This window comes from Hemicordylus capensis, chromosome 5 (assembly GCF_027244095.1).
Source record: "Hemicordylus capensis ecotype Gifberg chromosome 5, rHemCap1.1.pri, whole genome shotgun sequence".
NCBI classification, from domain to species: Eukaryota; Metazoa; Chordata; class Lepidosauria; order Squamata; family Cordylidae; genus Hemicordylus; species Hemicordylus capensis.
The window spans coordinates 190,748,930-190,762,408 of record NC_069661.1 but is presented as its reverse complement, the minus strand read 5'-3'; the positions used below and the strand labels follow the sequence as shown (position 1 = coordinate 190,762,408).

At 41.1% G+C, this 13,479-nt stretch overlaps 1 protein-coding gene across 2 annotated transcripts in view; it reads right to left on the bottom strand.

Annotated features, from left to right (window-relative positions):
• The window catches only part of TRHDE (thyrotropin releasing hormone degrading enzyme), a 416,582-nt gene that overhangs the window by 93,933 nt on the left and 309,170 nt on the right, over positions 1-13,479 (bottom strand). For both annotated transcript variants that reach the window (XM_053255844.1, XM_053255845.1), the window contains one exon: positions 1,532-1,620. In XM_053255844.1, the coding sequence (XP_053111819.1) occupies positions 1,532-1,620 (89 nt within the window). The remainder of the gene's footprint in view (positions 1-1,531; positions 1,621-13,479) is intronic.

Below are 13,479 nucleotides of genomic sequence, written 5' to 3'. Positions count from 1 at the left end.
CCTACATACCGTATGCCATACACTGACTAGCATCCAAAATTACTACTGATTTTTATTAAGATCTCTTAGCGCTGGACACTATCCAATTCTTATATTCCTTCTTCCCCACCCATGCTATCTGCATCTTGATTAGCATATAAATGAAGTGAAAGGAAAAGATTAGTCCTGAATAAATACTGCTTTCAAATGAATTAACTTTATTCACAGCTTGATAACTCTTGATATACTTTCTTAGAAATATATATAATAGTTGATCAATGACTGCTGTGATTCTAGCTATTGTTGGCTTGTTGCTTCCTTGATACCATCAGTGAACTTGAATCCTGAGAATGAATGTGAAAGATATATGGATTAGGCAAAGAAGGACATTTTCTGCATGGGGAAAAAAAAAAGAATTGACTAAAAAAAAAAAAGACTGACTGGGTCTGGCAGCAAAATATCACAATGGAGTAATAATCTAAATACAAACTCTTATCGTACCTTACACTAGATCATTGGGATTCTTCGATTTTACTGATACAGGAGAGGATACTAGGAGAGGATAACTTTCTAGGGTGCTAACTCTAGGTACTATTATCACTTAATGGCCCTAAAGAGCAAATGGAAAAGACAGTGACTCATACAGGCTTGGTGATTGTTTCCTTTCACATAAGTTCACTTAGGAAGATCATTTTATAACTGCTCTTTGCTATGAAATTGGTTCCATTTTTTCATTTTCTGCCAAATATGGAAAGGACTTCTCTTTCTGTTCGTGTACTTGCATCATTCAAACAGACATGTTCCTCTGTTGTGCCACCTGAGCTGTGATATAAGTTTAGCAGCGAAAGTGAAGTGGGGCAGGGAAACATCACTTATATCACTTGCAAAATGGGGTTCCTTTCTGCTTCAGAATAATACAAAAGCATTTGAATCCAGCTCTAAGTGCCTTAGCATTTATTGTTAGCGTGACCATGTCAGAACTAAAAGGGTAGTCGTGGCAGAAGACGACTATCGAAAGAATGTGATCTTCTCAGCATCCAACATCCTTTGACACTGCCAAAGCCACTAGAAGCCCTTTGTGCAATCAGCAGAAAAGGATTTTAATAAGAAAGAGTCAGCATTTCTGTATAACATTCTTGAAATAATAACAAAAGGGAAAGAATCCAAATTCTAAACTAGAATGTTACACTGGCCATGAGCTATATATATTTTCTACAGATTTAACATGTTTCTTGCATACTTTTTCTGCCTTAATATTAAATGAAATAAGATCCATTCAATTGTTCCATTCAATTGTTTTGTACACAAGGCCAAGTAGAATTGTTTAGCAGCTTGAGAGTATCTTGATATTCTAAAGAGTTTTAACTGTATTCCTTAACTTTTGTTGACATTAAAAATACTCCTCTTCCTCTTCTACTGCCTTTCATTTTTCAGAAGCAGAAGTAGGGTTTAGCACAACTAACCAATTTCCTAAGATCAATTGTGAAGAAACAGTTCAGGAAAACACATGAATGCTTTGCGATATTCCACTGGGAGGAAAGTTTATTTTTACCTGATTTGTTAGACACCCATATAATTGCCTCTGATGAGATGTGGCTCGTATTTCCTACTGCAATTGTTAATGGAATCTGCCACAAGTAGCTGCAAGACAAAGGAGGGGGATCTAAGAACAAAAATACTGAACTGGTTCTTCTCACTCAACAGCAATCAGGGATTACATCAAAGGAATCATACAATTTCAGTAGCAGAGCAACAATGTTGAGTCTAACAAGTTACTTTGCCTTTAAGATGAATTTGCTATTGGCAACTATATGTATAATGATAGTATGTATGTATGTATATATGTGTGTGTGTGTGTGTGTGTGTGTGTGTGTGTACACAAGATAGTTTCTAGTAAAATAAAATAAGTTATAAAACCGAGAGGAATTATTTCCATAGCACAAGGAACATAACTGAAATTAGTTTGAGGAGAAGAGGATCTAAAGTGAGCATGTTTTTAGTTTAAGTGACAACATACATTTCTAGTAATGCCATTTTAAAGTATCTTCTTAAAGGCTTCTGACAATAAAATTTCATCCTCTACTGCTTCCAGCTTTATATAATTATTCATATCTCTGTAAATCAAGTGTAAAATGCTACAGTTTATACCCATTTTACACAGATGTAACATAGCAGGGGAATAAAGTCCCAGTATATAAATGGCACAAAACTCATATACAAATAATGGATTCAAAGCTCGCATTACCATTGGTTACAGGAGTTTCTTATATTGAAAGCATCTTTAAAGAACTCCGATGGTTACTGCAGAACAAACTGAACATACCATCCTCTTAAACAAAAGATAAAAAATAACCCAAATTAGCTATAGCAACCCTTTCCCTACTTGACACACATTTTTGTGGAACTAGTAGTTACCAAAATAATGTTGCTAACATGTATTTGCAGAGGCTTTTCTGCATGCTCGCCCTTGAGTGGAGTCTGGGCAGCTATAAACAGTTGAAAATACGAACAGCATTCTGACTAAGACAGCATTTGCACTACATGAGATGTACGCATGCTGTGGAAGGTTTGTTCTAAATCAGCTATAGTGATTGTGTGGGAGAGGAGTGCGGGTGGATTTTGCTGATCTCCCCATCGCCAAAAGTGTGTTGTGCCCCAAAATATCCCCAAGGGTCACAAAGGCGTCAGGGACATATTGTTATGTGGTGCAGAGCACTTCCAGGAGAAGGGAAGATCAGACCTCCCCATTCCGCCATGCAAGTGCTGGTGTTGTAGTCGTTGGGAAGCCTTTTGCAGCATGAATGCTTCTTCCTGCAGCATGCATAGTCAGGATGTTGTCTAATATAAAGACTTAACTCTCCAAACATACAAGAATGTTCATAGGAGTACCTATGATTTCAGGGGATGGTGATGGTGGCTGAGATTTCGATAGGTGTGTGTGTGGTGGGGGCAAGATTCTTAGCAAGGTTTGAAAGCTTTAATTTCAGTTGTGTTATTGGGTATAGTAAAGATTTAATTTCAGTTGGATATACTCAAGATTAAATAGCATTTGCTATGCTTACTTTATAGTTCCAAAAATAAATAAAATATTTTCAACAAAGTCCAAACAATTCTTCACAAACCGATTTTATGCAAGGGGAGTTGTGCCTTAGCAGGCATAGCTAGTCCATAGACTGGGAGTTCCATTCTTTCTTACAATTGCAAATATGGAAACTGTGAAAAACGAAACCTTAACTCTATAGAAATCTGGGGTTCAGGTTCCTGCACAACAAAAATGACCCAATTTTTTTTTTTAAAGTGAGAAGGAAGAAGAAATAAAAGGAGTACAGCACAGTAGCTTACTTTCCAGCTCTCCAGCAATGCTTTCCAAAAAACCCAATTCAGCTGATTTTTTACAGATTTTTGCAGGCTTTTTTTTTAAAAAAAAAAGAGCCACAAAAAGGCTTCTTGCTGCCTTTGGACCAGAAATCCCATTGGAAGTCACTTCTGGTGGCCCAGGAACTGTGGATAGGTGGAAAAATACCAATTTTTTAGTACTGTGGATAATGAAAATGGGTCTGTAAGACCCATCCACAGATATGTGAAACCATAGTTGTTTAACCACAGATAACAAGAGCCATCTGTAATAGTAAATAATTTGGTATGTAGACTTAGTGCATTATCTAAAGATATCAGTGCTACTGAGGGATAATCACATGGAATCTGAAATGAATTGATTTCTCCCTGCCTCCTTAAATAGTGCCCATTCCTCCTTTGTGCCTATGACATCTGCTCCATTTTTGCCTCAGCTGGTTGGATTCAGACCAGTCCTCAATATCCTATATGAGAAGTGTCTGATCATTTTTTTTAGTATCCCCCAAGGGTACTGGTTCCACAGCATGGAGATGTCTTTAGCATCTTTAGTATGTCATGTCTACTCTGGTTTGGGTATGTTTCTTCAGATCGAGACCCTTTCTTCCAGAGAGCATTAGTTGTAAACTGAGATACATGGGGGGACAGACTTAAGAAAATAAATGAAGGGAAAGACTTTGGGGGGAAACACCTACAAGAACAACACTAGTATTTTCCCCTGTATATTTCTTAGCAAGATATTATATTATGAGACAGCTAAAGAGGAATTGCCATGACACTGACAAGCAAAAACATTTACACATATTAAACGTTCCACCATCCCAAAAAGGAAGATTTGTGATTGCACAAGTACTGCTATCATGAAATATCCAAAAGACAGATGATACAATACAGCTCTGGTTTGTTTAGAAAATATAAAGATGAAGCTTCATTTTTGAGGCAAACATGAGGTTCTCAACCCCAATTACCTTGTAATGTTAATGTGGGAATAATATTTGCAGGGCAGAATCAAAGTGTAATAGGCCATATTTAACCACCACCACCCCACCAGCTATACTCCAAGACTATATGAGCCATATGGGTGGGGATGGGGTGGAGAGATAGCTGGAAATGGGAGATTCTATAGGGGAGAATCAGCAGATATGGGGAAAAAATCCCTCTCCAACTCACTGATTCACTCCTACAAATGACTCCCTCTGCCCTGTATTACTTCAGCAAATACAGGTTTGAGAATACATGGTTGCTTGGCAAAATGTAGTTCTGCCCTGAATCATGGAAATCTAATTTGTGTTTCTTTTTCTTATTATTAGTTTCCTAGTACTGCTAAATGGAAACTGATTAACCTGATACAGTGAAATGTTTTCAATAAGGGAAATAATAGCTTCAGGCATTGGATCTCTGTGGCTAAAATAGAAATATATTACTATTTTATACATATGAACCCTGCACTTCCTGCCAAATGGAAAGGATAATGACAAGTCATGTGGAATTCAGAGGGGAAAAACAATACTATTAAATTTATTGAGAGGTCAGTGGCTTTGGATTATTAGGAAGGATTGAAAGATCTAACTGGTCAGTATATCAAAATACAATGCAGTTAAAGAAAAGACATGATCACATATCCATATATTTGGGTTGGGTTGTTTGTTTGGTTTTTTTACTGTTTTTTTTTTAACTATGGCTGCAATTCAGAATACGGTTATGTATTTAAAATCCATTAATTATACTAGAATGCAGCCCACCTTTTATTACTACTTTAAGATAATGTGCAGATTTTAAATTACATCTAGTTATATAATAAAAAACAGCACAGCATCCCTCCAGTGGTTATTTCTGGCGTCTAGCTTGTGTTTCTTTTTTGGATTGTGAGCCCTTTGGGGACAGGGAGCCTTCCTTCCTTGCTTCCTAAACTGCTTTGGGAACTTTTGTTGAAAAGCGGTATATAAATTTCATCATATTCGTATCCATATAATCCTGTTGTAAAGGTACAATATAAAATTTTACTTTTTGGAAAAGATGTTTAAAATGATACTAGAGTTAAAAAACAAATATCTCTGCAATAATATTCAGCAATTTCACATCCTGACTATAAACATTGGCTGGTAAATTTGCTGGCAACCATTCTGAATTTTCTAACAGAGTCGTCACATACACATCTGCTTTTCTCCTATATTATATCTATATTATATCTATTATATCTATTCTATTCTATCTATTGTAGATATATAGGCATATTATAGATATTTATATTGGCCGGCAATATAAGCTATCTGCAAGCTATTAGAGCTCCTTCTCTCTCCACCTCTCAGCTGATTGGCAGGTGGGTGGGGCTTCCAGAGAGGCCTCTGTGTAGGCCTCGCTGAAGCCTGAATTTCTCCAGGCAGCAAGCAAGCAAGGAAGGAGGCAGGCAGAGGGGCCAGCACTGGCTGCCCTTACCCACCACAGTTCTCTGCAGACCCTCTGCCCAGGCCAGCCAGCCCAGCCTTTGCCAGTAATGGAGGCAGAATGTGAATTCCTTTTTGTGGTTAACCCTTCTCCCGCCCTTCCCCAGCAGTGGGAAGGGCCTTTGCACACACACCCCCACGGCCTTTAGGAAGACAGGCACTTCTGTTTAGTTTTCCAAGTACACCTCCACATAGTATTTGGGTATTTCACGGGCCCCAGCATACTGAAATTTGTAGTTTTCCAGCATTTTCCAGCTACATCTACTGCTAAATAGTTTTTGAAATATTAAAAGATTAACGAGGTTGACTTGTATTTTTGAGCTGATATTATGGTAAAGTTATCTGAAAGATGGGTGTCAGATGTTTGTACAGCGGGCACAATTCCAGTGCTTGCTGTAGGCGCTATTTTCCCTATATACGCCTCTGATCTCAGACAGTTGAATGCAACTCAGTTTATTTTTAAGTAGACATGCTTTCCTTGCTAGTAAGTCCTTTAGGTTTCAATGAAATGTACTTCCAGCTAAATGTGGTTAGATTTGCTGCCTGGGGCTGCAATTCTCCACACACTTACCTGGGACTTTTACACACAGCAGGCTTTACTGCAAGTTTATTGGGAGGCTTTACTGTGAAATTGAAGTTGTCCCAAAGAACTAATGCAAAATAGTGGAATTTTTTTTTAAAGTCTGGATATAAACCAGGCTACACTGTAACAAGCAGTGAAAAACCCGAATTGCGTGTGAACTGCTCCCCAATAACTTGCAGGGACTTCAGGGTAAATCTGGCCAACATGTGAATGCAGCACCTCCATTCCAGAGGAGATGTGTGTTAAAGGGCTTTAAAAGACCCGTGTGAAAAACCTCCTGGAATCGAAATTTACTGAATTTGTTCAGAATTCTGAGAAAACATACATAGGCTTACACTGCACAGCTGAAAGTCTCCTTTGCTAATGTGCAGTGAGGGGGCCATTTTAATAGTGTTTCTAGTGTGTTCTAGGTATTAAAAGTAGCACTAATATATAGTATTCAATGTATATCACTATATATTGTGAAGTGTACGTGTCTGTATTCAGTGAAATGTATTTCTAGGAAACATTTCAAACTGTACTTTTGCTTCCTTTTTGAAAGTACAGTAATAAAACATTCTATTACACATTGTGTAGTGTAATCTACACAAAATGACTGCCCGGTCAATGACAGGCCCTACCTACTATAATGTATTTGTTGTCAGGAACGTAGTAAACTGATGCAAAGCCAATATTTACTCAGAATTATTAAATTTATAGAAAAACAAGCCTTGCTGAGGATGAATTAGTATTGCTTCTGTAAGTGGAAATTGTGTCTCAGCTACTAGAATTCTTTGAGAAAGTCAACAAATTGATAGGGTGATCTGGTAAAATGGGCTCTAAAAACCTTTTACAGTGGTCCCTCGACTTACGTAAATAATCCATTCCGAACGCACGTTCGGAGGTCAAAATTTTCGTAAGTCGAGGAGCGCACCACGGAAGTCTCAAAACATTCGTAATTCGAGGAAGCCGCATCTAAACATTCGTAGGTCGAGTAAGCTGAATCTAAACCGGCAACTACTTCCGGTCTTTTTTGTCGCTCGTAACTCGAAAACAACGTAAGTCGAGTAGTTCGTAGGTCGAGGGATTACTGTATCTATCTATCATATTTCTATACCGCTTGATATGTATATCTCTAGGTGGTGTACAAAATTTAAAATATTTAAGTGACAATAAAAACAATAGAATAAAGTTATTAAATCTATTTTTAAATTATTAAAATTAATTCTAATTAAAAGCCTGAGAAAATAGGAGGGTTTTGAGGTTCTTCCTGAAAACAAACAGAGAAGGAGATGCTCTTATTTTAGCAGGGAGCTTATTCCAAAGCCCTGGGGCAGTCACAGAGAAAGCTCAGTTCCAGGTCACCACCAAATGAGCCAGTGGCAACCATAAATGGACCTTTCCAGAAGATCATAACAGGTGGCAGGGATTATGACAAAGGAGGCGCTCTCTCAAATAGTCTGGACACAAACCATCTTTTGATAAAGATCCACACCAAAGATGTGGAGTAAACTCTGCAGTCACGAAATATGACAGTTTCTCTTATGGAGCGGTAGTTGGTTAATATTAATTTCTTCAGATGATTTCTATCCTATCTCTCCTTTTGTAGAATTTACACACACACACACACACACACACACACACACACACACACACACACACCACACACACTCCACAACAAGTGAATGGCAGAAGTAGCAAGAAGGTTCTCACAGAACAGAAAAGTATACAGTGTGATCCATCCAGCTTCTTTATCAGGGCTAGTGCTATTTAGAAATGATCTGGACTCAGGAGTTAGAAGGGAGATAACCATGTTTGCAGATGATACCAAATCACTGCCACTGTGAGGCAAACCTTTCATGCAGTTAGTTTTCTGGCCTGTTGCAATGGTTCGCAACAAGCCAGAAATTGTTCAGGATGCTGAAAATCCAAGCAACCAAAGCTCCAAAATGATATCTCAAAACTGGATGAATGGTCAACAAAATGGCAAATGAGGTTCAGTACAAGTATAAAGTGATACACAATAATAATAATGCCAGCTGACATGCCCTGCAAACTTACGAGGAGTGGGGCAAGAGCTCAATTGTCGCAACAAGTCACAAAATACTGATCCCTGCCACCATGCCAGTGCTACTGGGGGCGGGCGGGGTTGTGCCCCCAGCATGTGAGGCAGGCATGGTGCCGCCATCTTGTTTCTCCACCCCCACGGATCCAGGATCAGCCAATCAGGGAATGAGCCACCCCCATTTGGCCCAGTCACGCAGCAGTGATGAGGATCGTTGCAGAGGATCTCTGCAGAGGGCTCACGAGGATGGGCCTGGGCTGGCCAGTGCAGTCAAGGCACAGGAGGGGTGAGCGGCTGGAGCAGGACATAGGTGAGAGGGACATGGAGGCAGACAGAAAGGAGCAGGAAGGAAACAAGTGCAGAAGTACGAGTTGGTAGGCTACTTTAGAGACCCAAACATCAGTCGAAGGAGGATGAGAAGATACAAGTGCAGCAGAGCACTGAGGTAAATCAAATCAGATCAAATCAATCTTTATTATGGTCATGGACCAGCATAAAATATAGGTTGATTACATGTTAAAAGAGAGAGTAGCTAAAAGTATCTGGGATAGAATATCTAAAACCAAAATGACAGTTGCTATTAAAACCTGTCTGTTACATTTTAAAAGCAGCGAGGTAGTTGCTGATTCAGAAGTGCAGGTGCTTTCATGACAGCCCCCATGGCCATGCCCACCCCAACAGCCAGAGAAGCCAAGATGTACCGGTGCTCCGTCCCTGTGCTCCATGCCTCCACTAACCCCCTGGAGCGGATATTCTGAGTCACAGCTCAGCCCCGGAAAAAGATGACAGCACAAACAAGAATGCTTCTGAGTTTCTGAAGAGTGCACTTCCCTCGCTACTGAGTGATCTCATGCAACCCCACAACAACAAAATCTCTTTAGCTTCGCGGTGGGAGGGGGGGGAGTACTGAGATCAGAGAGAGGTGGTTCCTCCTGTGCATTCTAAATCCATGACCCCTACACCACTTCCTCCAATACCTGACTTATAGAATTTCAGCAATACTAAATCATGCTACACACTCCTCACAGTCCCAGTACTCCTACTCTTCTGGCATTATCTTCTCATATTATTATCTTCTCTTCCAAACCCAACACGCTCTCCTCAGTACTTAAATTCCTGGTGCCCTTCCTAGAATCAACCACAGGCCCAGAGACAAGATTTTAAAATGGGCCCCTCGCTGATATACACACACAAACACACTTCACAATAGATCGTACACTCACACTCACATCCCCATTATGAATATGGTGAATATCTAGTTCACACTGAATCTAGTTTTTTTACTCTCTGCTCCTGCCGATCTCCAAGAGACTCAACATAATGCACAGGGGGTGCAACATGGGCGGGTGGGGAGTCATGTGATGTGCCTCTGGGGGGCCCCTCGAGGCAGTGGGGCCCCAAGACAACTGCCTCCCCTTGCCTAATGGTAGTTACGCCCCTGTCCTGCCTGTTATAATACCTTGTAAGATTCTAATTTCTCTCCACTCTTCTCTTTGGGGTTTAGATCCAAACATCCGGAATTATATCCCATTTGCTGTAATCATGATGTAACCACAAGGCTAATTCATTTTGTTTATTTCTGTCAACTTCGTATAGATCAACTCACACAAACCAGCTCAAAGTTGGTTCACCGCATGTAGAAAAGTGCTTATGGAGCAAAAGAAGATTGTCCATGCAAGTAAACCAAGCTACACATTAGGAAAGAGGAAAATAATAGAAGTCACTTCCAATAAAACCTAGAAGAAAAGTCCTTTCGAATATCAAACAGGTATCGTTTATATCTTGGGTGCGATCCACCATATTGTACTGTACCAAGAAACACTTGTATCTGGATGCATCTCAAAACTGCCCAAAATCTTGTCACTGGTTGTTGTCATTTCCCTTCAGGTATCTCCCCAGCCTTTTTGACTGTCTGTCACTGTGGCTATATATAAAGAGGCTTGCAGTTGCTTTATGGCATGGGTTGTTGGTGGGTAAAGACTCACTATCTCCATCTGGTTTCAGGAAATTTGTATCCATGGGTTTCCTGACTTCATTGGCTGACTTCATCTGTCCATCCTAGGCATTCTAGATCCTTGACTTTCTGTTTCTGGTTGGAAATAAATGGCCCATCGCCTTCTCTTTCTATTTGAAGGACAAGGTATTAGGAAATGCTCCCGAATCCTTCAGGTGCTGTGCAATTCCATGGCTGTCTCGCTTTCCCTCATATGAAGCTTTCTATCAGCTTCAGCTAATACGCCAGCTGTGCCTGTTTCTAGAGAGGAATGACCTCAAAACAGTGGTACATATGCTGGTAACCTCCAGACTTGACTTCTGCAATGCGCTCTATGTGGGGCTGCCTTTGTACGTAGTCCGGAAACTCCAGTTGGTACAAAATGCAGCAGCCAGATTGGTCTCTGGGACATCTCAGAGAGGCCATATCACTCCTTTGCTGATAGAACTACACTGGCTGTCAATAGGTTTCTGGGCAAAATAAAAGTGCTGGTTATAACCTATAAAGCCCTCAAGGCCCTGGGTACTTAAGAGAATGTCTTCTTCATTATGAGTCCCATCGCCCATTGAGGTCACCTGGAGAGGTCTGTCTCCAGTTGCCGCCAGCTTGTCTGGTGGTCATATCGGGACGGGCGATCTCGATTGCTGCCCTGAGACTGTGGAATGTGCTCCCATTTGAAATACGATCCTCCCCATCTCTAACAATTTTTAAAAAGCACTTGAAAATCCACCTCTTCATCTAAACTTCTTCAGATTTCTCAGTTTTTAAGTTTAACCTGTTTTGACTTTTAGATTGTCTAAATTGTTTTAAGATTTTGTGTATGTTTTAACTTGTTTTATGTTATTGTTAACCACTCAGGGACAAAGGTTTGGGGCGGTGTACAAATTTGACAAATATGAATGAATGAATGAATGAATGAATGAATGAATGAGCAAGCACTAGTCAGGTCATCAACATACATTGTGATGCTCTAATAGCTGGCTTTAAGCAATATATGCTCTTTGGAAGGTGCACACAAGCCTCTCTCTTCCAGGGGTTTTCAAGCCTGGTGGCGGCGGCATATAGATGTCTTCCTCAAATTCTCACAGCATAGTCCTCCTGGATAGGAAGGCAGTCTGCCCAGGCAAGGGGTCAACGTAATCTCTCTGGCTGCTGCTAGACAGAGTAGTGTTCTGATGGAAGTGTGTTTTCATGTGCATAGCCTTCACATCTAAATACTCCCATATGCTTTAGGTGGAAATTATTTGCCAAATCTCCTCTCTACCACACCATTCAATTCTGATGTGTATGGGGGGCATAGTCTTATGTTCAATCCCCACTTCCTTCAGGAATGTTTTTCATGTCACTGAGGCTTTCTTCCAGAGTTGTTATTGACCAGTGAAACACACCTGTCTTCTTTAATTGTCTGAAGCAAGTGACTCTCCTCTGTCAGGGTAGTAACTTAAGCAAATCTTTGCTTTCTTCCCACAGACAAGCAAGGTGAATTGATTCTGAGGGGGCGCTGTGACTCTTTCTCCTCTCTCTTATGAGAGGTAGGCTTCACAGCTAGGGGGCACGAAGGCAACAGTCACCGCTGGATGCAGCATCCAGCGTGACTGTACTTGAAAGTCTTTAATTAATCCCCCCTTCAAGCGCAAAGTGCCACAGTAGATCACCTAAATTGTTTGATCAAATCATTTCCATTTTAATATGCTTGTTTTTGAACTACATGTTGTGGAAGGTGGTTCTTAACCCAGTGGAGTATGGCACCCATTCCTTCAGCATCAGGGCCACTTCCTCAGTGGCAGTGGTGGAGATGCCCAAGGATCGTATTTGGGAACTGGGGTGGTGGCGTTTGCCTGCCCGCCAGTCATAAGTGTATATGTGGGGGTGTTCTCAGAAAGATGTGCTAACTTGATTTTGTTTTGCAGACCACCAGTGGTCTCCTCCCCCTTTTTGTATACTCATCTGGGGTCATGGCTATGTGTGTTGGGCCAGTTGGAGGGCTTGGCTTGCCAGGGATTTGTTGGGTCACCTGGATGGCTCGGCTCACCAGGGATGCAGAGGTAGACTAGCTGGGGTGTCGAGGCATGCTGTGGAGCCTTTTCCTGCCACTACTGGATGAGTATGCCACCACGACATGTATTGGTAATTCACCTGGGGGGCAATGAAATTGGCTTGCTGCAGGGCAAGGCCTCGATACTACAGGTGATGGAGGATCTGCATAGGCTGGCTAGGTGGTGCCAGACTAGTTGTTGGTTCTACAGCTGGGAATATGGTTCCACTGCTGAGGTGGAAGGGCCAAGGGGGTCCATTGTGCTTCAACTGGGCATGCAGAAAGATGAACAGGGAACATGGTTCCTGGGAACATGATGAACAGGGAACATGGTTCCACGGCTGAGGTGGGAGGGCCAAGGGGGTCCGCTGTGATTCAAGCGGGCATGTAGAAAGGTGAATGGGGAACATGATGCCATGGCTGGGGCCAAGGGGGTCTGCTGTGCTTCAACTGGGCACATGAAACAGAGAAGAGAGGTACTGGCTGGGTGGTCATTCAGGTTCAGGCCAGTTCTCCATTCAGGGAAGATGGAGTACATTTACCTGGTCAAAAGAACCAGCTCTTCCTCCATGACGTGCAACAAGGTATTTTAAGAAGTGCTACAGGGGTGGGGTAGGTGGGGCTAAACAGAGGTTTGTCCCACTTTTGTGACAGGAGAATGGGTGTCTGGGGTAGGCAGATTGATTAATGGTGTCCGGCCGGAGGGCCATGGGACAGCCCTTCAGGGTATTTATTTATTTATCAATCAAACTTCTATACTGCCCAAACTTTCGTCTCTGGGCAATCAACATATTAAAAACACATATAAACACATATATAGTTAACAATTAAAACACACATAAACAGTTAAAAAAATTCAACAATTTAAAATCAACCATAAAATTAAAACAGACAGTTTTAAAAAGCTGAGAAAGCTTGGCTGAAAAGAAGGGTTTTCAGATGTTTTTTAAAAATTGCCAGAGATGGAGAGGATCGTATCTCAATAGGGAGCCCATTCCACAATCTTGGTGCAGTTACCGAGAAGGCCTGTCTCTGTGTAGCCACCAAAAT